Source organism: Squalius cephalus, assembly GCF_949319135.1.
Source record: "Squalius cephalus genome assembly, chromosome: 23".
In the NCBI taxonomy this organism is placed as follows: domain Eukaryota; kingdom Metazoa; phylum Chordata; class Actinopteri; order Cypriniformes; family Leuciscidae; genus Squalius; species Squalius cephalus.
This window is the reverse complement of record NC_137144.1, coordinates 9453655-9480891: the sequence shown is the minus strand read 5'-3', so window position 1 is coordinate 9480891 and position 27237 is coordinate 9453655. Positions and strand designations below refer to the sequence as shown.

The window sequence follows — 27237 nt, the reverse complement described above, 5'->3', positions numbered from 1 at the left end:
GTGAGTAAAACTGTTTGTTGAACAAATGTCTCTGTGTGTTGTCACTAGCTTGGCGCGTTAGCACAGCTAAGCTTCGCCCACAGGGCCCGCCCCCAGCCGCTCGTTTTTTTCCGGAAAGACTCGGTACAGCCTATCTTTCTGTTAAAAATTTAATAAAACAAAAGACTTTTTGGAGATATGAAGGATGCAATATTACTCTATAGGTACTCAAGATAGGTACTCTAAAAGCACATTAAAAACACCACATAGGCATATAAACAACATTAAAAGCTTGATTCTCCCCACAGGGGGACTTTGTGTCCCCTAATATAATTTGTGTATTCTACAGTTGTCTCAGAGACTATCAGCATGAATTTATATCCATTTTGTGTGAAGAAACAATCTGACTGACATAGTGACTTGCGACTGTTCACTTGTAAGGTATCGTTTAAATGTGGGAAATTGAAATACCACAATAATAGACCAGCTTGGATAAAACTAACAGGACACAGGTGTCTGTCCATGAACAATTGTAGAGATACCACAGATGAACATGCACAGGCCCTATTTGTATGTTTGTGTATGCTAGTTGCTAATTGTACAGCCATTTTTGTTTGCAGTATGTGTTAGTGAACAGACACAGAGTTAGTGGTCTGTAAGGATGCCATCTGACTCCAAAACCATCTCTGGCTTACACCCCAGATTCAGAAGTCATTGCAGGCTCTCTCCTGAGAAACAAGCTAGTCCACCCTGGTTACTGTCTCTATGTTTGCAGTTCATAATGCACTGTCTCCTATTGAAAAACAACCCATGGCCCTCACTTCACATTGATTTTTATCAGCCTGCCGGCCCCATGATTGATCTCCCCTGCAAAAGCATCGATTTCCCCCGCTCACCCTCTTAGCCCCTTTGTCCGAGTCTACAAATGGACTGCAGACACTTTTCTATTGTTATAAATGGAAAAAGGGGTCCAAGCCTCCCACTAAATGACAGCACCACCAGCTGTCCTCTGCAAGTGCTGTTGTTCTGTTTATGACTGTTAATTAGTTTTTTGTACCTGCTGGCTTTGCGGGATAGAAGCAAGCATGGAACGGTGTTGTCATAGATGGGACGCCCTCAGAGGTGGAGCTGATGACTAATAGTCAACATATGCCATGGCGGTGGACAGATTGCATGTGCGTGTATGCGTATGTGTGTTTGATATTGAGGCACTCTAATACCTCAAGCCCAATGAAAACTGTAGTTGAAAGACCCTATGAAGTGGTTCGATGAACATTGTTTTCTTTTTTTGTGTTGATGTCTTATCTATTGGAAAAGGAATCTATGGTGGATCATATTCTGGATCAATGCTAACTTTTTCTAAATGTGATAATCATTAGTTAACAAACAAGTATTCATTACTTCAATGGATTCGTTGTTTCTGCCTCGAATTATTACATTGTTTAAATTCACATTTCTCGCTAACTGTGATTTTGTTTATGTACATTTCTGAAATGCATAACTTAGACAGTTACCTCTGATAACAGATCACTCTGAATTGTAATGTGGAATGTATATGTCTCTAAAGCTGCTTTGAAACGACGTGTATTGTGAAAAGCGCTATACAAATAAATGTGAATTGAATATTAAATAACCAAATTAAATATCTATTGCTAGTCAGAGGCAAGTGGTATTAAGAACACTCTTAAAAGTAATGGTCCCAAAAGGGCTTTTTGTAGTGATGCAATAGAAGAACCTTTCTGTGAATAGTTCTTAAAATAACCTTTTTTTTCTTAGTGTGAAATGTTAATAACCTAAAAAAAACTTGTTCTATTGTGCAATGGGAAGGTTCCATGTAGGTTAAAGGTCCCAATAAAAAGTGGCCAAAAGAAAATGTGGGCTGTGGTTTTCAAAATGCAACTTTATGATGTAGCAGAATGTCCCAAAACTTGCCTGCTCTTCTGCTATACACTCAAAACAACACATTTTTTTCTTCACAAAAAGAGTACATAGTTTTAGGGTATGCGAACCGGGAGGCAGCAATAGAATAAAATAAAAAAAACAAAAAAACTCAAGGGTCATGGAACATTTTTTTATTAATTCATTATTGACTGGTAAAATAACAATGCAACATTGTTTCATAACTTGTTTATTTTCTTCATTATAACTGATTTCCCCAATGGACAGTCTTTTGAGAACTCATCCAGTTGAACAATTTCGCTTCTGCTGGTGAAAGACTATCGCGATTAGCTTAATGATCAATGCATCATAGGAAACGCTCAAGAGGGTTCGACTGTGTTCTTCACACTGCTTTCATCCTGCTGCAAACGTGGCCCCAACTGATATTGGCATTCTTAATTTACACTTTCATCTAGTTTTGTATTTTCGACAATCTCTTTGATGGGCATTGTTAGCCTGAATGCACTTTATATCTCCAAGCCCTTTTTCAATTTATTTTTCGTCTTAGTCTCACAAAAACATATAGTACTGCGATGATACAATGACAAGGAATTTATGTTTCTTAATGATCCTGTATTTATATAACATATACATACTTCAAAGTGTGTATACTGTTGGCGGTAGGCTGTGAGTTTATAGTGATTATATGCAATATACAGTAGTTTAGGCCTATATTCTGCCCATAGGAGGCACTCTAAATGAAAATGGCTGGCTGTTACGAAAATGGGCATGTTCGTACATGTTAGTACAAACAACTTGAATGTTTAAGTCATTTCAACTTAAATGACATTAAACTTACTTAAATAATGACCTGAATCTTGTAGAACTTATGAAAAAAGTTGAAAATTGTTTAACCTATTTTGATTAGTTAAAACATAAAACATATTTTTTACAGTGTAGGTGGCAAATAATTATAATATTTCTTCTTCTTCTTATTATTATTGTATGTTTTTGCATTTTTCAAATTCTGGGTGAAAAGTACAGTATGCACCATGGTATGCAACAACTGAAAGAAATGCAAAAAATAAATAGAAGCACAGCATTGGGAAAAAGTAGAAACATTTTACAAACTATTAATACACTTTTAAAGTTCTAAACGTACCTGATTTTTCTTTATCACAGTGTAAACTAATGTTAAACTTCAAATGATCATAACTAAAACACTGAGAGCTTTTTAACGTGCTATCACCGCTGGGGTTGGGAAATGCCATGTTAGAATTTTAGAATTAGCCTTTATTTGCACACCTTTAAATATTAACAACAGAACAGGCTTCAGCTGTTGATTTCTGTTCTTGCTTGGAGCCAAAAGCTTCATTCAGCTTGCTGTTTCTCCAGAGATCAAGGCCAGCGTAATGGAGCCCGGCTGTTCTACTTCCAACATTATGCTCATGAATTATATGCATGGTTTTCTATTGTTTTGTCAATGTACTTAATGCTTTGTTTTGATGGTGCTTTTAGTTTTCTGCAGAGGACTTATTTAAATATGATTTGTCTTCTTAATTTTCTATTTACGGACTCTAGCTCATGTCTTAGACATTTGCAGTTCTCTTTATGAGAGCGTAAAATGTCCATATGTTAGCTGTTTTAAGAGCTGCCCAGGTGCAAGAGTTGATGACATAATAGTCAAGTCAAGTCACCTTCATTTATATAGCGTTTTTAACAATATGAATTATTTCAAAGCAGCTTTACAGTGATACAGAGATTGTTTTGGCTTTACAGCAGCTCTAGGATAAAGTTATTGTCCAGCTAAAGTTAGTTTTGATTGATTGATTCACTTCCGTTGTGAAGATCATTAGTTATTAACTTAGGAGCCGCTGACACGACACCGTTCTAACAGAAAACCCTCAGCGCACTCCGGCCGCCCATCCACACAAACCAGTGCCTGGTGTCTCGAGAAAGCACTACCGGAAATAGGTTCCAAGGATGCAAACGATTATCAGTTATCTCTACGCAAACCTACGCAACCTCTGCGCAAACACCGACGTTGCGCACATGCGCATCATGTGTTCAGTATGCACATTTTAATATATATGTGCGCAGGCGTGTAGTCCTTCTTTACAAATCAACCCTCAACAAACTACTTGTCTGGCCTTAAAAATGTATAATACAGAATTATTTATTGCGTCTGCGTAGCCACGTGGTGACTCTGTACAAATAAAACAACAACATTTTATCTATACAGAGGTAAAGGGAAGGAGGGTTTCACAGGGGAGAGCCTAATTGACACTTCAGGACTGTGTTGTCGTCGTGTCCAGGCGCAGGTCCTTCATCAGATCTGGATACGGCCTGGATACGGCGGACTGCGTTAAACCTCGGGATGAACAGAGAGACTAATATTAACGTAGATGCCATCATTCTTATGATGTAATAAGTACATCGGGATTTATGGGGAGTGTTCCCGGTTCCGGCTGACCTAAACTATGTAGCCTAACATTGAATTATAGAAGTCTATCATGTGTTATGTGTATAATAGGCCAAAGATATGTGTTTTTAGTCTAGATTTGAACTGACAAAGTGTGTCTGCTTCCCGGACAATGTTAGGAAGACTGTTCCAAAGTTTTGGTGCTAAATAGGAAAAGGATCTACCTCCAGCAGTTGATTTTGATATTCTAGGTATTATCAACTGGCCGGAATTTTGAGATCGCAATAGACGTGAAGGACTATAATGCGTTAAGAGCTCGCTCAAGTACTGCGGAGCTAAACCATTTAGTGCTTTGTAAGTAATCAGCAATATTTTAAAATTTATACGATGTTTAATAGGGAGCCAATGCAGTGTTGACAGAACCGGGCTAATATGGTCATACTTCCTGGTTCTGGTAAGAACTCGAGCTGCTGCGTTTTGAACCAGCTGTAGTTTATTTACTAAGCGTGCAGGGCAACCACCCATAATAGCATTACAATAATCTAGCCTTGATGTCATGAACGCATGGACTAATTTTTCCGCCTTTTTCATTGAGAGCATATGAAGTAATTTCGATATATTTTTAAGATGGAAAAATGCGGTTTTACAGATACTAGACACGTGACTTTCAAATGAAAGATTGGTATCAAAGAGCACACCCATGTTCCTAACCGACAATGAAGACTTGACAGAGCAGCCATCAAGTGTTAGACAGTATTCTAGGTTATTACGAGAGGAAGTTTTTTGTCCAATAATTAGATTAGAATCTCTGTTTTTTCAGAATTTAGTAGTAGGAAATTACTAGTCATCCAATTTTTTATATCAGCTATGCATTCCGTTAATTTTGTGAATTGGTAAGTTTCGTTAGGTTTTGAAGAAATATAGAGCTGAGTATCATCAGCATAACAGTATAAAACTAATGCCATGCTTCCTAATGATATCTCCTAAGAGTAGCATGTACAGAGTGAAAAGCAACGGTCCTAGTACTGAGCCTTGTGGTACGCCATACTGAACTTGTGATCGATGAGACATCTCTTCATTTACTGCTACAAACTGATAATGGTCAGATAAGTATGATTTAAACCATGCTAATGCAATTCCACTAATGCCAACATAATTTTCGAGTCTATTTAAAAGAATGTTGTGGTCGATAGTGTCAAATGCAGCACTAAGTTTGAGTAACACTAATAGAGAGATAAAACCACGATCGGATGATAAGAGCAAATCATTTGTGACTCTAATGAGAGCAGGACTCCCCTAAGGTAAACAGAACTTTGTTGTCATGGGTGTATATTTTTATCCCACTATCACCCCATATTTCACTCAAAATATTTTGGTGGGTCTTGAGATAGATTATACTTGTCTTGGGTCCTGGAATGGAAAAATTTGGGAACCCCTGTTCTAGAACAGTGCTTCTCAGACCTGTTCTGGGTTCCCCCCACCATTGCACATTTTCTTGCACACCCAATTCAAGTCTTGCCAGTCTCTACTATTGAGCTGATGAGTTGAATCAGGTGGGTTAGATGAGGGAGACATTCAAAATATGCAGTGGTGCAGGGGTCCCAAGGACAGGTTTGAGAATTTCTGTTCTAGAATGCAATTTTTGCAATTTAGCTGTTAGTTTTCTCCTGTGCTCTAACAGATACTGTTGCAGGGCTCTTAAAGGTTTTTAGAATGAATCTTTATCATCCCATTTAGTGTACGGTTGTAAGATGTAAAGTGAGTTTTAAACGCAACTCTATGGAACTAGCATCTAGTGACACCAATCTAGTCACTGAAACAACATTTTACTTGGTAATGTGATGTATATTTGGGCATTTTATAGGAATTGATTGGATTGTGAAAAGTTGACTGCTCTATGGCAGCATCATATGAAAGATGTAAAATAAGACGATAAATTAAGATATTTTGAGATCTCTTGGCTAAACTTATAGAATACAATGGCAAAAATGGTTCGCATACCGTTCATCACAAACATGCTCAAAAAGAATGGATTTATTTCAGGTTTTTTTTTTTTTTTTTTACAGGGAAGTTTAAGCTTAGGCTGTTAAATATCCAAATATGTGTTGCCCAATTTACACCACATACATCTCAATCCCACACAGAAAGTGTCAGCCAACAGAAGGTTACAGCTGAAAGTAGGAGTTGTAAGATACAAAACAGCATGGGTGTTTTTAATGACCTGTGCTCTGCAGTGCTCAGAAATGACCTGAGATTGTAACGCAAAATAACGCTGTGTTTATAGTTGATCCAATGATCTGGTGCGTTGTGGTGTCTGTTAGGAATCACTAAACATTCAAAGAGTCCTTTTGGAGGCTGTGCTTTTCTCCTCACTGTTTTTCATGGGTAGTACTCCTCAAAAGGATCTCTTTTCTAGCACAGTGGCTCTCATCTGGTGTGATTTATACAAAAAATAAAATGCAGTCATACGGTATTATTGTAAATAGTAAGAATACAAAAAAGAATTAGCTCATTAAAAGGGAAAAGAAACTTCTTCCCATTGATTTTTTTGTTGTAGAAAGTGGAAATTATGGTTTTACTACTACTATTACAATCTAACTACTAGCTACTATTATTTTTGTAGAAATAAAATGCAAAAAGAATTTTAGTGAATTAAGCAGTTAGAATTGTCAAAAGAATTGCCAATGAAAACATTCAATTAAAGATGTACCTTTCAAAAATTTGGGGTTAGTAATTTTTTATTAAAAATGTATTAAAAGTGAGAGTAAAGACATTTATAATCATACATTTAATATTATATATAATCATACTTATAATATATAATATAATACAACATATATTTTTTCGAATACATGTTTTTTTTTTTTACTTTCTATTCATCAAAGACTAAAAAATATTAAGCAGCACAACTGTTTTCAACACTGATGAATAATAAAAAAACATCATCAACAGCATCAAATCAGAACAAGTTCTGAAGTGCCATGTGACACTGAAGACTGGAGTAATGATGCTGAAAATTCAGCTTTGCTGTCATTAATAAATTACATATAAAATAGGAAACTGTTATTTTAAGTTGGAATAATATTTCACAATGTTACTATTTTACAGTATTTTTGATCAAATAAATGCAGCCTTGGTGAGCATAAGAGATTTTCAATCACATAAAAAAAAAAATCTTACTGACCCCAAGCTTCTGAACAGCATCATAAAATTGATTGAAACATTTTTAGGGAGCTGAAAATTAATTACTGTGAGCTAAAATGTTATTATTGTTGACTAAAATGATTTTAGTCAGCAGTGAAATTGACTAATTAATGAACATCACAAATCGTGAATTCAGTATATAACGGAATCATGAAAAGATAAAAATTATGATTGAAAACAAATAAAACAGTTAATTTGACAATGGAAATTAAATTCAATTTGGGCTTATTGGATTGTGGGATTGTATTCTGCAGTCGGCTCTGTTTGTATACTGCCTATTTTGGGAAATGTTCTTTGGTCAGTTGCATATTCATACAGATTATTTGCATAGTGTGCACAGCATGCACAGTGCATATTGCAAAAAGGTAACATGCCATTCCAAATGTATTCATTCTCCTCACACAAACATGTTATGTGACCTGAAAGTGTCGTATTTGTTTACTGGTCATTGCCTGACCGTTCCACTGTGTTAGTGCCAAACTCTCTGAGTCATGTCTCATTTTCATCGGATTGTCATCCTCACCTATTAGTGTAATGATAAAACTCATCACGTTTGGCTCACGGCACACAGACACTGTGACCAAATGAACAGAGCGGGAAAAGATGGGGAAATAATTGCACAAGCCACGTGGTGAGAAGTACACAGCCAAAGCTAAATGGGTTTTATTGTGGGACCCTTTATAAAATGCCCATACATTTTAGAGCAGGCACATGGCACAAAGGAAATCAATAAAGCACAGAGGGATGTTTTTTATTTATTTATGTTTGACTAGCAAGTAGCAAATCATTGTAAATGGCTGTGACTTAACTAAAGCCTTTTGGCTATTACTGCATTTTAGTAAAAAATACAGTAACACAAGGATTATTTTGCACATTTCTACAGTCATATCTGGAAACAAATCCGGTTCAAATATATAAGTGAACATCATATTAATATAATGTCCAAACTTAACAGAAAACATGATCTTTTTGATCTCATGCATGCATGTATTATTGCACAGTATTTGAAGAAAATGTGTATATTATATTGTATATTTAGCATATGAGCAGAAATTTGTGAACAAAAGCTTCATTGATGTGGCAGTAGGCTATTTTACAGTAAACACTTCATAATCTATCCAAAAAAAGTTAACGATCTAAACATTCATATTACATCTGGAACATATTATATTTTGTATTTATGTTATATTATAGAGCATATAAAAGTTAATTTGCATATTAATACATTTCTTATACAAAGATCCTTTTATTTCAACATATTTCAGTCGATTTCACTCAATATACTATAGCAATATAGTTTGGAAAAAAACAAACTAGGCAATGTGTACATGTTCATGTAAAAATAGTTAACTGTTTACTAATGTAAGTATGTGTAGTAAACAAAACTGTTCATTCACACAGAGACAATGGCAATTTAAAGTCTTTTTGCGGTTTAATATTCACAGACTCTTTTCCATATCGCGATTAGAATAAAGAACTTAAGAATAAAGAACTCACCCTCCACAATCCTCGGCTGAATCCATTGCCCATGAAAATGAAACTGAAACCAGTACTTCTTCTGAGGTCATTTATTCCAGGATTATTCCTCACCGCATCCCAAGACGACTGAAAGTACATGAATCTGATTCAACTTTATGCATTTTACCAAATTGATGTGAGTGTTGACACTGTTTGCATGAAACGCCTCAGATCATTAGAATTTGAATACAGCTGTCAGTAGCCGTTCACATTAGCGGATAATGAGCTGACACATGAACGACTGACATATCTCTTTTCATACAGATTACACAAAAAGAGAATATTTGTTTTCGTTTTGAATTACAAAACGCAGATACGCCTGGATCGCTTGGCAATTCTGTTTCGACAATATGCTATTATTTCTGAGAAAACTGATCTTAGACCAGCAGTTATGTGAAGCTTTCTATGTGTTGTTTTTAATATGCTTTAAGACAAACCATGTGTAAATTCATAAGTCAAAATGAATTCATAAGTTCATAAGAACCAAAGACAGTCTCAAAAACACGGTTTGAAATCGCTGGTGTTTCTGACATCACAAACTACCTTGTAACCAATCAGATCAACGTGTGATCGTCAACAAGTGGATCTCTGAGCTGGAGTGAGTGAGTGGAGGCGGGGATCATTTGCATATTCATAGAACCGCGTATACTAAATGAGGCAAGAGTGTAGAGTTACATTCAAGCTATTTTAAGACATAAAGAATTTTTTTCAACTAACAAAACGCTTAAATATGTAATTTTGGTGATCAAAGATGAGTTTTAAGGGATACAATGATTGACTACGGGGGACTTTAAAATAAAGAAAGATAAGCAATTTAATATGTCCTGCCCCAACTTCCTGTTTCAACAGGAAATACATCAACACACTGTACTAAGTTGCTGAAGGCATTTCATGTGTCTAAAATTTTTTTCTTTTTTAATTTTTTTTTACTTATGAATTTGTAACCTGAGCAAGTGGGCATGTTCTCGACAGGTGTTATTTTTTTAACAAACCAAAAAGAACGGGCAATAAATGACAGTAGTGTCCAAAAACTGATTTTATGATGTAGGAAAAAATTGCGATGAGCAAGTGAATGGCTCGAAATAGAGGATGAGTGACGTTTGGCTTTGGCCTAAAACCCTCCTGTCCGGAGGGAGGGCGGAGTATTAGAATCAGAGACACCGCAGGTCTGTGATACAAGCACACAGAGGCAGGAGATTGCAGCTCAGCACAAATGTCAATGGCAGCGATGGGGTGGCGGCCATAAGCCTATTAGAGAGTTAATAAATCAGGCCCATAGCTGTGCCAGGAGCCGCTGTTGAGCCCGGCTTTATGAGCACTGAGCAGATTATGGCTATTGAGTTTCCAGTTTGGCTGCATCCATATCGATGGAGTGAATGACAAAAACATTGACCAGAAACTCAATTTAATTTTGGCTCCTTCCAAAGCAAGGTTTGTTTATGTGACCGCCACCTGTGAAATGACAATGTTTCATGCCAGTTCAGTTCAAAATCATTTGAAAAAGAATACTGTACTAAAGGAATATTTCGGGATATATACAATGTCCATTGGTACTTCCAATATATATATTTATTTATTAAAACAAATCTTATCCCTAACTTTTGAACAGTAGTGTGTGTGTGTGTGTGTGTGTGTGTGTGTGTGTGTGTGTGTGTGTGTGTGTGTGTGTGTGTGTGTGTGTGTGTGTGTATACACTCACCAGCCACTTTTATTTGGTATACCTTGCTAGTTCTTGCTTAAAGGAGTAGTTCACTTCAGAATTAAAATTTCCTGATAATTTACTCACCCCATTTTCATATCTTTCATTTTTAGTCGAAAAGAAATTAAGGTTTTTGTAGAAAACATTCCAGGATTTTTCTCCATATAGTGGACTTCAACGGGGTCCAATGGGTTGAAGGTCCTAATTGGAGCTTCAATGCAGCTTCAAAGGCTCTACACAATCCCAGCCGAGGAATAAAGGTCTTATCTAGCCAAACCATCTGTCATTTTCTAAAATAAGTAAAAATATTTATACTTTTTTAACCACAAATGCTCGTCTTGGACGTCCACAACTTTACGAATTACTTAATCACATCGGAAAGGTCAGGCAGTAACCTGATGTAGGCGGAAAATGTAGGGTAGGATGAAAAACTCCATCTCATTTTCTCCTCCAGCTTCAAAATCATCTGGCATCGTTGTTTTACCTTTTATTTATAAAAACAAATTGTAAAGTCTTTGCATGTTCATTTTGTAAACACTAGGTCAGTACTTCCGCCTACATGCACTCCTACCCACTCGTGACGAGTGACCTTTCAACGTGATTGCGTAATAAGTGGCGCATCGCAGAGCTAGTGCAAGACAAGCATTTGTGGTTAGAATGTATATAAAGGTAAAAAAACTTTTAGAAAATGACAGATGGTTTGGCTAGATAAGACCCTTATTCGTCGGCTGGGATCGTATAGAGCCTTTGAAGCTGCATTGAAGCTCCATATAGGACCTTCAAACCATTGAAGTCCACTATAGACCTTATGCAGAAGAAAGAAAGTCATGAATATCTTGGATGATGTGGGGGTGAGTAAATTATCAGGACATTTTTATTCTGATGTGAACTACTCTCTTAACCCCATTTTGCCTTCATTCGAATAACCATAAAAGCTTGGTACATTTAATTTGATTAGAATCTGAACAATCTGGAGGTCATTGTCTATTGTTTACATGTATTCTGCAGCAATAATCAACTTAATGGAAGACAAAACCATTTTTCAAATGTAACATGGTTCGGAACAACAAAACAGCGCATTCTAATTTAGATCCAGACTCATGCAAATGTACAACCTTTGAAAAGAACATTAGCATCTGTTCGTTAGCTCTTCTCCACTTTTTTTCTGGCTTTCATCAGCTGTACCTACAGCAGAAGCTCGTCTGGTTTCGAACGCACTCTGATTATTAGTGACAGCTGTGATGTGACAGCCTGTGCTGGATAAGACCTGTCTCATATGAGCGTGTATGGCAGCTCCGTCACCCCTGCTGTCCCCTGTCTTCTCCTTCCCGCTGGCCTGTCACTCTCCTCACCACCGTACGCCCCTGACTGATACCAGATCAGCTGGGGGAGGAGAAAACACTAGTGTGAGATTTGCACCTGCTAGTAGTGCAGCCTACCATTTTTACAGGACAAAACAGATGTTGAGGGTCTTACTTTTATGTTAATAATTTATTTGTAGTGCAGTAATTATTCAAAATTATTTATGGCAAAAACAAAAAAAGAGCCCACATCCAAGTCGATCTAAATCTATAGGATTTTTTTCGCCCATTTTATTTTGTCTGGTAGGCCAGGGGGTCGCTGGAGCCCCCCAACACTGCACATTTTTAATCTCTCCTTTGTCTGACATACCCATTTCAGGTATTGGGGGCTGTTTACACGACACCGTTTTCAACTAAAAAACGTAAAACTTTGTATGCGTTTTGGCCGTTCGTTTACATGGCAACGGCATTTTGGGTGCCTGAAAATGCAAACTTTTGAAAACGGGTTTCAAAGTTCAAGTTTTTGAAAGCGGTCTCCGTGTAAACAACAAAAACGCGAATCTCTGAAGACGATGACGTCATGCACATGCGTATTACGTGTTCGGTCTAGGGAACTCGAGCTGCGTTGAAACGCTGTGGGAACGCTAATACCCTCGCCGCCATAAGAGCAAGTGTCTGTCTGTGTGAAATCAATGCGCACATCTAGGCGAAAGCACCTGCGCCCCTGGATTGGTGCAGTCATACTCCTAGACAAGTGAGCCCGTACAGCCAAAGGTGAAGGCTGACTGGCTTACTCATAAGCAAGTGAGATGGCCTCGACCACCCACTTGCTCATCCTCTGCTTAGATGCCAGGCACCCCTTTGTGGGTACCCCAAAGCAAACAAATAGTGTTCAGACTTTCTCCACAGATCTGTGGACGTAAGCATCTAAGGCCCTAACTGGGCAGAGCAGATAAAGTTTCTCTAGGTCCCCAACCTGTGAGGAAAGCATCCGTCATTAGCGTAGCGCGACGACAAGGAGTTCCCAGCACAAACCAAGGTTTTTTCCACATGACTAAGGCACTAAGGCATCGCCGCATGACCTTGATCATGCGGAGCGGGTTTCCCCTCGGGGAGTACCCCTTGGTCCTGAGCAACTACTGCAATGGTCTCATGTACAACAGGCCGCAAGGTATAACATTGGGCGCTGCTGCCATCAGACCTTTTATTTGTTGTAAAACCCGGACTCCTTGCTAGGCGGAGGAACCCATTCTATAGACTTTTGCAGAAGAGCTTTTACTTCTAGTTCCATAACCAGAGCTTGCTCGGGGCCAATCACTGTGGGTAGGACCCTGCCTGCAGGACCCAGCGAGATATATTTGGTAGAAGTTTCCAATCTGCCAGAAGGTCTAATAAGGATACCATGTTCTTGAGACTTGCCTCTGGTGTATTTCGAACAGCAGGCACAGTGCCCTGAAGCGGCGCACTGGCAGGGAACAACTGGCCTGACTGTTCTCCTCAGAGGGGGCGAGCAACCCTCGCTGGGACCCTCTGCGCCCCGCCATGAAGGCGGGGTGCCAATGGCCCCCTGAAGTCACCGAGGGGAGACGGGCACCGTATAATGAGGTGGAAACCGTCTTCCCCACGGAGGGGTGTATTTCAAACAGCAGGCACATTTCCCTGAAGCAGCGCACCGGCAGGAAACAACCTGCCTGTTTTGCTGTCCTGGGTCAAAACATGAGAGCACTTGTGCTTTTGACCAAACATATAATGGTGAGAGAGTGCGACCTGGTGAATGGTGAGATATTTTTGCTAAATAAAATGATCCTGCCAGAAGAATTGCATGAGAACTTTATGATGTCTGTTCCGTCTGTATCATCTCAGTGAGCTTTTATGAGGTTTTACGCATGTGCAGTAAGGTGAATTTAGTCGTTTCAGTTTGGATGAGAAACTTTTGGAAAACGCTTGAAAATGCTAGTGTGGACGGAGAGCGTTTTGAAATGAAAACGCTGTTTTCAAGTCCTTTTCACAACTCTGCCTTCATGACAGCACTAATAAAACAGCATTTTCTCAGCATCAATGCATTACATAGAAATCCACCAGATGTTCAATAGGCAGTTCATTGTACCAAAGCGAATTCTGAAAATATCAAAACACTTATGCAAGATGGAAACTTCCAAACATAAACAAGTCTTTGTCGCTGCTATGGGTGGAGGTCCTCGTGAGGTTGGGTAATAATGACTCTTGTGACCTCATGGTCGGCTTTCATAGCCAGACGTTAATTTTTCCGCTGTTTTCACAGAACTTTTTTCCAATCCTCTGTCCAGGAACTTTGGTGTCCAGAGTGGCAGCTTTGTGTCATACATGTTGGGGGTCAATAGAAATGTTAGTCTGGGAGACCATCTTGTCTGGTTGGCCAGGGTGGGATACCAACTAGACCATCTGAATCCAGATAAGACCACATTAGGCCAGTTTAAGATTTAAGATTTAGACATTTCTCTCTAACATTGACGCACATTAAACCCATTTAAATCAAAATTTGAAATTCTGGCTTCAAGTCCATGTTGTCCTATAGACCTTATGTGCCAAAGAAACAAGCCTGCAGCAATCTTCGGAATTGTGTGAATGAACTTCTGTTTTTGCGGTAGCTCTGTATATTTGTATGGCATCGCTGTTAACGAGTAATTAGCTGGTGAAGTGGATTAACTTATTGTAGAGTTAATGAAAGTTATCATGAGCATTGTAATGTTTGAAGCGGATGTCATAACAGATGTCAGTAGACCGGCAAGATTTTAAAACGAGCGGTTCATTCTTAAGTCCGTAAGATCTTTCCTTCATGCTGTGGAAATACAAACCGGAAGACAGAAATACAACGAGCGCAGCGCTGAAAAGGGGCGGAGCTATATCCTCAATAATGTCCTATAATATCATCCCTCCCTCCCTTCATCCATCCATCCATCCTTAATTTTGTATCGATCCCTCCCTTTCTCCTTCAATTCATCCATCCATTCTTCCTTCCTTGCATCCATCCCTCCATCATCCATCCATCCATCCTTCATTTTTATCAATCCCTTCCTTTCTCCTTCAATCATCCATCCATTCTTCCTTCCTTGCATTCATCCCTCCATCATCCATCCATCCTTAATTTTTATCAGTCTCTCCCTTTCTTCTTCAATCTATCTATCCATTCTTCCTTCCTTCCATCAACCCTCCCTTTCTCATTCCATCCATCCATCCATCCATCCATCCATCCATCCATAATTTGTATTCATCCCTCCCTTTCTCATTCCATCCATCTATTATTTCTTCCTTCCTTCCATTCCTCTCTTTCTCATTTCATCCATCCATCCCTCAATCCATCCATTCCTCAATCTATCCATCTTTGCATCCATCCCCCTTTCTCATTCGCACCATCCATTCTTCCTTCCTTGCATCCATCCCACCCTTTCTCTCTCCTTCCTTCCTTCCTTCCTTCCTTCCTTCCTTCCTTCCTTCCTTCCTTCCTTCCTTCCTTCCTTCCTTCCTTCCTTCCACCCATCAATTCATGTCTCCATCCATTCATCCTTAATTTTTGTCCATCCCTCCATGTTCTTATTCCAACACCATCCATCCCTCTCTATCTACCTCCATCCATCCCTTTCATTCAACAGTCAATATTGTAATTTCACATCTATCCTCCTGTATTTCTTGTACATAGCCTACTTGTTTCCTTGCAGAACTTGACAACTCCCAACTGACAACTTGTGAATCCCCATAATTCGAGCTTGTCTCACATTTGTTAGATCTTCTCCTGTTTGCTTTATTAATTTCCAGTTAAAACAATTATAACTGAACACATTTGAAAAACAAACAAACAAACAATAACCCCATTAGCATTGACTTCTCTGTGTTCTTCTGGTGTTTACGCAAGCATGAGAATGGCATTTCACAATTACCATAATTGGTTTAGAAATTACCAGTTGTCCCCTTTAGATTAACGCTATTGAGTTTTTCAGTGTTTCATTTTGAAGTCCAGTATATTGGCACATCTGCCAGACTCACTCCACTGCTCAACAGAATCGGTGAACCTGAGATTGAGTTAAATGTTAGTGTGTCATGAATATATTGTCGATTAAATAGTGCGGACAGGAATTTCCTTTGCAGTATTTGGTCAGCATATGAGGTCAAATCATTTAGGTCACTCTTTTTGATCCAAGTACATACTTTTAGCGCATACTGTAGTATATGTTTTTCAGGCCTTAGGTGTTTTTCTCTTTTTTTACTCAGTTATTTTACCCATACCCATTCATTGCATGAAGACAAATCACACGGCAGGCGAGTTTTTGTTAACATGTAGCACGAGGTTAGGCTCTTGCTTTGTCAGACGAATGCATTAACCTTGCAGGTATCATTTCAACACCTTTCTTTTTTTTTTTTTACTCCAGCTAGTGTTTGTAGTTCATCAGAGCAGAGATGAAGATGACTGATGAAACCGATCGCTTGGGTCATTATCCTCCACGTTACAGGGCAGAGAAAATTAAAATTTGATTTGTGGAGGGGCTGTGTTTTGTCGTTCTGGTGGATAACCGGACGTGAAAAATGTGCCCCAGTCTCCTGCTCTTAGAGCGAGTCTGTTTACCCCTGAACGAGGAGAATTAATTAACCTCGTTTATATTCTGGGCTCGTACTTGCAAACCCATCCTGATGTCTAGGATCCATCTCAAAACTTGCTTCATGTTTGTCGCTTTGTCTTGAGATGAGATCTGACTTTAAGATCTTGATTGTAATAAAGCATGAAATCATTGTAATATGCTGATTTGCTGCTGAAGAAACATGTCTTTTAATATCTTATTACCAATTTGTTTTTGCTGCTTAATATTTTTGTGGAAATCATGGTGTATTTTCAGGATTCTTTTATGAATAGAAGAACTTTATTAATGTCTTTACTGTCACTTTTGATAAATTTGTATTTTAATCAGTAGTATGCTACATTGTTGTCACATGGCCTCCTTAAATGCATAATTCAAACAGTCACATCCAGTTAAAATGGTTATTTTGCATTCCAATTAAATAATGCAACAGTAAGGTGATCGTAGTTAACATGATTGGGAATGGGAGGTCAGTTTAAGCACATTGTATTATGGGATACAATTTCTAGCACAATATGCTTGCTTAGGTCATCGGGTCTTGTTTGCATACAGAAAATATGCATTCACAGTATACACACTTATATACTTCTGAAATAGTATAGTAGTATGCGTTTTTGAACATAGCCAGTCATTCTAGCTGTCAAATGAGATATATAGTAATTAACACAATATATAAAGGCCTTTATTACTGACTTCTCTTCAACGGCATTGACTTTAAGCCACTCCTAATCGGGTTTTGTGATGCTTCAGTGCAATTTTCAATTAGCGCTGAACATTGACATGTGACACATCACTGAAGAAGGAGATTAATATGAAGAGAAATGAACTGAGAGCTGAAAAGAAGAGAAGAGTAGTCTGTTTCTTTGCCAATGGCATCTTGTCTGACTTGAGCTTGCGAAAGAAAAGCTGGTGCAAGCCAATGAACATGACAGACCATCCACACACACACACCAAGTGTACAACTGAGTTGCTTTCTAAAAGATCTTAAAGATCTGTGAAGTTACTGGCTGTCAGGAAAATCTTAAACGGATGAGTCACATTTCACCTCAGGATTAAAATAAAAAAACATACAAAATTATATTTTATATATGATTTCTTGCATTGTAGTATTGTTTTCAGGACATGTATGCACATTTTCCCCATAAATCCTTAATGTGATGCATCCAGACATTTTACTTTTGAGCTTTTATTGTAATTATCATTATTCTCAATGGTGATTCACATTATTTATACATTTAATACTATAGTATTAATACATGTACATTACTATTTAAATAACTATTATATCATATATCATCATTCTGATGTTTTTTTTTTCTTACATTAGTTAGAATAAATTTTACTTTCTGTCTGTCTTTCGTTCTTTCTTTCTTTTTAAAAATAATGACTATAAATGTATTAAATTAATATAAATGGTAAATGTGTATTATATATACATAGTTCAGTCTAGTTCAGTCATGACACTCTAGAGGGCGTCGGCTGATGGGCTTGATCTACAAGCAATCATTATCGCATGGCACAAGATGATTGGCCTCTGCTGATCCTGCAGCCAATGAGATTGCTTGCTCAATATTTAAATAATCTGGTTCATCATTTGCTGTAAGCTAGTCCTACAGCGCACTATCAGAGTTCATCTAAAACCCTCCACCTCCCCAGCTCCACCTGTCTAGATCTGGTACAGCATATATGTTTGTGTGTGTTTAATATATATATATATATATATATATATATATATATATATATATATATATATATAATATATATATATGTATGTGGTCAGTGCTTAACTCAAGGAGTTCAGTGAAGTTGTCAATATATTCACATAGGCTATTCAAAGTTCCCGGATCAATATTCGTGAGCTAAACGTTATTAACACACAAAAATCACAGTAACCTAGACAACGAGCTACAACCCAATTTCCTCAAAACAAGCTTTATAACATAAATTTGTCTTTAACCAGCCGATTGAGAGACAAGTCCGAATAAGGGGCTGTCTGCAAAGTGCAAATCCCACATTTTTATTAAACATATTCAACAGTTTCACTGTGACACACTGTACTGTCACCAAATTCAGTTCACACATCACTGCTCTCCTGCTGGTTATACTACAATGATAAAAATGCATACTTTTTATGATTGTTTATTATGAAACAAAATCAATAACTTCACCCTTTTTTAGAAAAAAATATTCAATAACTTCACACTGTTATACAGTGTAATGCCTTCAAATTCAGTAAGCAAATATAATGCACAAGCTATGGTTGTAACTATTATGTTAGCTGCGTACGGTACCAATATAATTTGTGTAAAGAATAGGCCTACTTATTTTTTATGTGCAATTACTTCCCAAACTAAGTGTTGTATAACCAACATTAGAGCAGTGAAGTTATTGAATATTTTTCATAATATAAAATGTGCAAAAGCAGTGTAGTATGACCAGTGGGGCACCATTGATGTGTAAACTTAATTGGGTGGCACTACAGTTTGCAACATTGAAGTTAAAGGTGAACTAAGTAACTTTTTTACCTTAACTGAAAAGCTTCGGAGTCATTGGAATGGTTATATTACTTATTTCGGGTTGAATGGTGGTCGTTTCGCACCCCCCTGGTGCCCGTGAGCGGAAAATACGCACTTGCAACTTTGAGCCGGCGAGCCGCCGGCCGCCGCGTCAGGAAGTATCGCGTGATATCAGGTCTCGCGATGTAAACAATTGCTTTATGGCCAAAAGAAATCTGCTAAAATGCTGTCACTATTGCGCTCCCTCACGCTGTCCGAACCCGAATGAAGAAGACGTTTTAAAGAATGTCCCATCTGCTTTGATGTCGTTGATCTACTAGCCTCTGGTGTCTGAGAATCACCAACGAGTTTTTACAACAGTGTTGTCAAATATCTATTCCGAAGCTGTGGGGGGAGCTCTAGAGAGAAACCTGTTAGCAAAAAGCGAGAATACAGCGAAGAAATCCCGAAGCTACTGAGTGCTGCTTTAAAGCTACACTGTGTGATTTTTACCCCCATCTAGCGGTGAAATTGTATATGACTACCCAGTGAAAATTAGTTTCTGTTCCTCTCAATTCCGAGAGCGTTTTAACTCCTACGGTGGCCGTATTATTCCAAGATTAACATGGCTTCCAGTTATCACTTCGTCCATGACAATAATAAACAATATGTCTAAAATGAATAAAACTACAGGACAGATGTCAGGAGGTAAACGTCACCCTTGGAATCGGCTATCCCAGCATAATCAGATTAGGCTAAAACAGATTTAAAACTATTCATTACCTGTGATCTGTCGCAGCACAGATTTATGTTACAAGGTAAACAATACTTTTTCACCATTGACGCGAGGATGAAGTTATACTAGAGGTCGTTCTGGCGTTATGCACAACCATGCTATGGTTAGACAAGCAACTATAAAACTTCGAATTTACACAAATGAATTACAACAGGCTGAATTACCTGTCGAGAAGAAAGCAGGCAACCTCGGCGTCCGTTTTAAAATCTTTTCTCCTCATGAGCTCTTTCCATCTGGGAAAAGTTACTCCAATATTGACTATGGTCTTGCTGATTTGTCTGTGGCATTGACATTTTAATTCTCTCTTTCAAATGTGAGTGAGCACGCACGCGCGCACACACACACACACACACCGCACTATCTTTCAAATCTGCCGGCACTCGCGAGCTCGCGAGTAATCTCCCCCTCGCATTCGTCACGGTGTCACTGAGTGAAAAACGCAAAAGGCGAAGCTTGAATTTACAGGCATGTCCCTCTTTGGCTAATGTAGTTTCAAGATGGAGGGGCAACATGGCGACCGGCATACGAACCCCTCACCCGTATGTACTTTCAATGGCAGATTATAAACTTAAGAGAATACTTTATTACTTGAAAGAAGTAAATATACATTAATGAGCACATATATTTTTGAAAGAACTAAGTGTTTTTTGCTAAGAATCAACTAAAAAAGTTACACAGTGTAGCTTTAATGACTATTTTTGTAGTCACATTTTTTGGGTTATATTGCACTTTGCAGACGGTCTCTTTGGACTTGTCTCTCAACCGCCTGCTCATAGAGATCCATTTAGCCTATATTATAAAGCTCGTTTTGAGGGAAATTTGGTTGTAGCTCTACATTACTGTGATTGTAAATAAGTATAATTTGTGTTTTAACAACGTTTAGCTCACGAGTTACTGATCCGAGAAGTTCGAATCTGTGAATATATATAACTCCACCTTGAGTTAAGCACTGACCGCATGGCATTTTATGGCATATATATGGCATATATATATATACAGTGAGGAAGTATTTGAACACCCTGCTATTTTGCAAGTTCTCCCACTTGGAAATCATGGAGGGGTCTGAAATTGTCATCGTAGGTGCATGTCCACTGTGAGAGACATAATCTAAAAAAAAAAAAATCCAGAAATCACAATGTATGATTTTTTAACTATTTATTTGTATGATACAGCTGCAAATAAGTATTTGAACACCTGAGAAAATCAATGTTAATATTTGGTACAGTAGCCTTTGTTTGCAATTACAGAGGTCAAACGTTTCCTGTAGTTTTTCACCAGGTTTGCACACACTGCAGGAGGGATTTTGGCCCACTCCTCCACACAGATCTTCTCTAGATCAGTCAGGTTTCTGGGCTGTCGCTGAGAAACACGGAGTTTGAGCTCCCTCCAAAGATTCTCTATTGGGTTTAGGTCTGGAGACTGGCTAGGCCACGCCAGAACCTTGATATGCTTCTTACAGAGCCACTCCTTGGTTATCCTGGCTGTGTGCTTCGGGTCATTGTCATGTTGGAAGACCCAGCCTCGACCCATCTTCAATGCTCTAACTGAGGGAAGGAGATTGTTCCCCAAAATCTCGCAATACATGGCCCCAGTCATCCTCTCCTTAATACAGTGCAGTCACCCTGTCCCATGTGCAGAAAAACACCCCCAAAGCATGATGCTACCAGGTGAGATCTTGGATGGAGCCCCAGTCCAAGGGAGATTGACAGTCATGTTTAGCTTCTTCCATTTTCTAATGATTGCTCCAACAGTGGACCTTTTTTCACCAAGCTGCTTGGCAATTTCCCCGTAGCCCTTTCCAGCCTTGTGGAGGTGTACAATTTTGTCTCTAGTGTCTTTGGACAGCTCTTTGGTCTTGGCCATGTTAGTAGTTGGATTCTTACTGATTGTATGGGGTGGACAGGTGTCTTTATGCAGCTAACGACCTCAAACAGGTGCATCTAATTTAGGATAATAAATGGAGTGGAGGTGGACATTTTAAAGGCAGACTAACAGGTCTTTGAGGGTCAGAATTCTAGCAGATAGACAGGTGTTCAAATACTTATTTGCAGCTGTATCATGCAAATAAATAGTTAAAAAATCATATATTGTGATTTCTGGATTTTTTTTTTTTAGATTATGTCTCACAGTGGACATGCACCTACGATGATAATTTCAGACCCCTCCATGATTTCCAAGTGGGAGAACTTGCAAAATAGCAGGGTGTTCAAATACTTATTTTCCTCACTGTATATATACAGTAGTCAACATGAAGTTGAAGTGGATCAAAAAAAAGTTAATCAAAGTTGTCCTAAGACAAGAACAGGTATTGTTCTAAATTCATGTGTAACTTTGATGAAAGGTTTTGATCCACTTCAAATGTTGACACTACTGTATATATATATATATATATATATATATATATATATATATATATATATATATATATATATATTAGAAAATACCATGAGATTAAAATGCCATAATCTTTGAAAATGAAATGTTGCCATTGACATCTCTCTCTGTTTCTCTCTAGCAGGAAGATGAGCGCAACGCTGGCACCGTTCATGACAAAGATCAAGCTGAAATCCGCAAGTTGCTCACGCAGAAGTACAAAAAGTTGCCATGGAAACCAGAGGTATGAGCTTCATGCTTTACTTTATTTTTTGCCATTTTGCGTGTGACAATGACTCATTATCGCTCTCTTTTGTTTGCCAGCTGTGTACGTTCTTAATGAGAACTTCTCAAACCTTCACTGAAGCTCTTAATAAGCACATGTTGGCCTGGACCATTTTCTGTAACATGCCATTTTGTGCAATGAACAAATTGCATGACTGTCAGATTTTAAAATCATCCGCAATATCTGCCAAGATTTATCTCACATGTTCAGGGCTTAAGTTAGAGTGCTTATTAGTATTCAAAGTCTGAGTGTGGTTGTTCTTGTAATTTTACTTAATTACTGAACCAAAATGCTGCTCAACCTGCTGGATAAAAGAAAATGCAAATTTGGAAAATCATAATCTCTTTCTGCTTTTTTTTGCCGACTATCCGACTCCATTAAAGTGACATTATTGTCATAATTATTCCCGTTAGATAAAGTAAAAAGGGTTCATCCTAAGCTGCTTATTTGAGAGCGCACAGGATTTAACCGAGTGCTCTGAACTGTGGGCATTTCAAACCGTGAGGCTGCTAAACCAAACCACCACATGCTAAATAATGAGTCGGAGCCGCTATATAAATCACTATGAATGAGGGCAGGTGAACTAGATGTACCATTTTAAAGTAATAGCATAGAGGTGGGAAAATGCTGTGGGCGCGAATGGCAGCGGGTTGTTTTCATGGGCATTAGGGATGTGATGGCATCGGCTCCCTGAGGTCCGGTTAATGCACGGCTCTAAAACTCTCTAGCCGGTTAACTATATACAGCTATTGGCACAGTAAACACCAAAGTAAGATACGAGGTATTTACCAATTGCACTGTTGCTGAAGTCTAGTATCGAGCTTTGCAGCTGATTGTCCGTGAAAGTGAACATTCGGAGATGAAGTGCCACTTCGATGCCTCCGGTGTGGATGGATCCACAGTTCCAGCATGACTAAATATCCCAGATATGCTTTACTGAGTCTGTGAAGGAATTCGACTGACCTTCACAAAGGCCAGACCTGAAACCCACTTGAATAAACTTTTTTTTTTTTCCAACGCTGACTTGCGTCAGGACTCACCTGGAAAGAAAACATCATATGAATAAACATGGATCATTTCAAATGCACACTGCAGTTATCAGATTTTTAAAGTATTCATTTTTTGTTCATATTTTCAGCCTATTTTCAAAGGGATGCACCAATATTAAAATACTTTTTTTTCTTTTTTTTATTGGCAATATTAAAATGATATGCCATAAAATGAAAAATAATAATACACACTAGAAATACATAATAGTGCTAGAAGTTTATTTAAGCATCACGACATGCATTAATGCATAGTATGAACAAATTATACATTTTGAATTGTGCTAAAGATTACATTTAACAATGTTAAAAGATTAACTTTAAGCGAGTGTTAGATGGCTGCAATTGCATTTCTACTGTTTCCTTGTTTTTTAGTGTTATTTTAGTTTTTTTTTTATTTGTAGTATTTCTTAATATTTTCATTTTTATATTTTCAGTTTTCATTTAAAATAGTAGTATTTTTTTTTATTTTTTTTTGCTTTTTGTTTGTTTTTTGTATTTCTACTTTAGTTTTATTTCGGTTTTAGTTTAGTAATTTTAGTACCAAATATATTTAAATCATCTGAGAAAGGACAAATTGTCTTGTATGTGCGCACATATACAGAGTATACCATTAGTTGCCAAAGCAACATTTCTAATTTTCATTGAAGTTTAAGTTTATAATGTAATATTTATATTTTATTTTGTTTCAGCTTTATTTCAATCACTATTTATTTTTTATAGTTATAGTTTACAATATCAACACTGCTCAAAGTATTGAATTTTAACATTGGTCAAAGAAAAAATAATAATACTAATAATATGAATGCATCCTTATGATAATAGACTTGATTTCTTGAATGATTTCTTAACAGAGTCGTTAGTACTAATAAAAAAATATATGTACAATTAAATATAGGCTAAATATATATGCAATATGAAACATTACTGAAAAAAAAAAATTTTTTTTTTTCTGTATTATATCTATGATCTCAGATAATAATAATAAAAAAAATAACAAAAAAAATATATATATATATATATTTTTTTTTTTTATCTGACTGCAGAAAACTGTACAAGTACTACATGTACTAGTCGTGTTCTTTATATGTTCGCAGCTTTTGCTTTTCTCCTGTGTTAGGCTCTGAATGTTGTGTTAAGCGTCAGCCCCAGTTGCTTCTGGGAGAATGGATGGCCGGTCCCTGATAGGTCTCACAAGCCGTGTTATTTATAGGAGTGAACACAAGTGATAGCTAGCCGAATAACAGCCCCTGAGTTCAGGCAGATGTTCACAGCTTAGCAAAGCAAACAGAGGCGGATATCGCTTAAAATTAGAGCAATTCATTCCCTAAACTCGTGACAAGAGGGATGGCTTGTGGTTTTGTGAGATCATTGGCAAAGTCGGCTGTTCTGTTTGGCCATTCACTCAACCAATGAGAGACAACGATGAAAAAAAGATGGACAGACCTTGAACCCTTCATGAAGAGAGATGTAGGTGCGAGGCTGAGGAGAAGGGACTGATGGAGGATTGATGGTAATGGGCATGAGGCCATTAGCAGGACTACAGTCAATAGACGGTGTGTTGAATTTATGGCGCTTTATAGATTCACTGCAACGGCAGTGGGCTGCATGATACGTCAGTTTCATATAGATGACTTTGACCTCTGGCCTTCACTGCTCGCATTCATTTCCACATTTCTGCCTTTGTGCTAAGAGCATCATTGCTTTTTTTCCTCCTCTGAGGATGATATTCGTTTTCCTTCTTTGAGGAACTCTCTTTAGTCTCCCAGTTGCCACTAAATGACAGTGCTGACAGCAGTTATCCAAAGCCATTATGTGTCATTAGAGATTTGAGAAAATTGTGAGCATCAGCAACTTCCCATCGAGTTATTACAGTACAGTCACGAAGACCAGAGCTGGTGTTTCTGTATTATATCTATGATCTCAAGCACAAACATCTTCAATAGCAGCAAAACTACAAAAAATGGTCTAAATTGGCTTGTCTGTGCGCTACCTAAATGGCTAGCTGAATAATTGGTCTTAAGGAAGTACTGAATGGTTTGGCAAGTTGGTGACCCCGATTTGACACATTTCGTAGGGAGTGTTTACAGTATGTATGATATGTCATTGCATGCACAAACCGTTAGATGGAGCATAACAGAATGAAAAGATGTTTTTAACTTCTTCCCCGCCAGCGTGTTTTTTTTTTTTTTTTTTCAAATGTCGCCAGCCACCGCTAGCATTTTTGATAATTTTCACAAAATTTTCATTTTCCCCTGTATATTTTGTTGTATGACTATCTGAACATGCAATATATCAAAAGAAGATTTTGAGTGCGCCGGAAGGGCTGCCGCTTTTGCGCAGTTTGTGCTTGCTGTTTAATAATTATTTGAGACTTAGCAAACTGGCAGCTCCAGTAATGAAAGAATTAATCTTGAATTTTGTCATGGAAACTATCACTAAACCTTAATTAAACAATTTATACCTGTATATTATTACGCTGTAGCCACATTGGACATTGGTTTGGAAAATGAATGGATGGATGATTCAGTTGCGGGCGCCATCTTCTGGGAATTCGTTTGACGCGACCGTCACAGTGCATTATGGGTATTCTCTAGCTGTTGAGTGTACATTGGTTGCACACTCGTTATTGAGGTGCATTATTGGATTGAATGAGTGCACTCGATAACGTCCACTATGGTTTCGGACACCACTACAAATGGCTGTTCCATCAAATAGCGCCATATTTATGGGTATAGGGGGTCTCCAACATTATTAGCAAAACAAGCTAATAGCACCAGAAGAACACTTTAGCACCCTCATCAGTAGTGGCCAAAACGTACAGCTGAGGAAAATTGATATCATTCACCCTTTATTAATTTTTTTTTGTTTTTTATTGCGTAGTTGTGCTTGGAGTCAATTGTTTTATGTGTGAAATCACAATAAAACATGTCAAATTATGCGGACATTTTTGGCCAGGCTATCATACAAAGAAATTTTGAACACATGCAAAAACAAGAGAGAACCAATGAAGTATTAATAACTGAATATGCAGTTGTCAATGCATGCTTTTTGATTTTCGATGCATTTTTTTACATAGTAAAATAAAACCTGTATCTGTAGTTTGACAACTTTTTTTGCCAAACAACTTTGTCAGATAAGTACCTTAACCAAGTTTAGTGTTTTATTGTCCACTCATTTTTAAAATAAAAAAAAATAAAAAAAAAATAAAAGTTTTCCTCATTTTGATGATTTAATCAAACTTGTAGGGTCATTAAAACACATATTCTCTCCGGACATCACTTTTGGCCACTACTGTATGCACGATATATCGGTCTCCTTATCGGTATCGGCAGATATATGATAATTTTTAGTTATCAACCTGATAAGAAATTGTGGCTGATATATTAAAGCTGAAATATAAAAGCTAAATAATGGAATATTTCCTTCAGATGTGCACTGTTAACGGCTGTTGCACTCAGTGGAATTGCTGTGGGGTCTTGAGTGACTTGAGACATCACCGATCAGCTAGTTGTTTGTTGGTGGACTAGCTGACCACTTTGGCCTTTACCACAAATGGGAACGTAGCATAGCATACTCTAGACCGACTCCAGAGAGCAATTCTGCATTAGATGCCCACAGATGCACAATTGT

The 27237-nt window shown here is 37.8% G+C and overlaps 1 protein-coding gene across 2 annotated transcripts in view; it reads left to right on the top strand.

Moving 5' to 3' along the window:
• Nucleotides 1-27237, top strand: part of b4galnt4a (beta-1,4-N-acetyl-galactosaminyl transferase 4a) — a 192671-nt gene that overhangs the window by 78748 nt on the left and 86686 nt on the right. The window contains exon 3 of one of the 2 annotated variants that reach the window (XM_079859705.1): nt 22418-22516. In XM_079859705.1, the coding sequence (XP_079715831.1) occupies nt 22418-22516 (99 nt within the window). Of the gene's footprint in view, nt 1-22414; nt 22517-27237 lie in introns of both variants that reach the window. The other variant, XM_079859704.1, reaches the window with a different exon arrangement.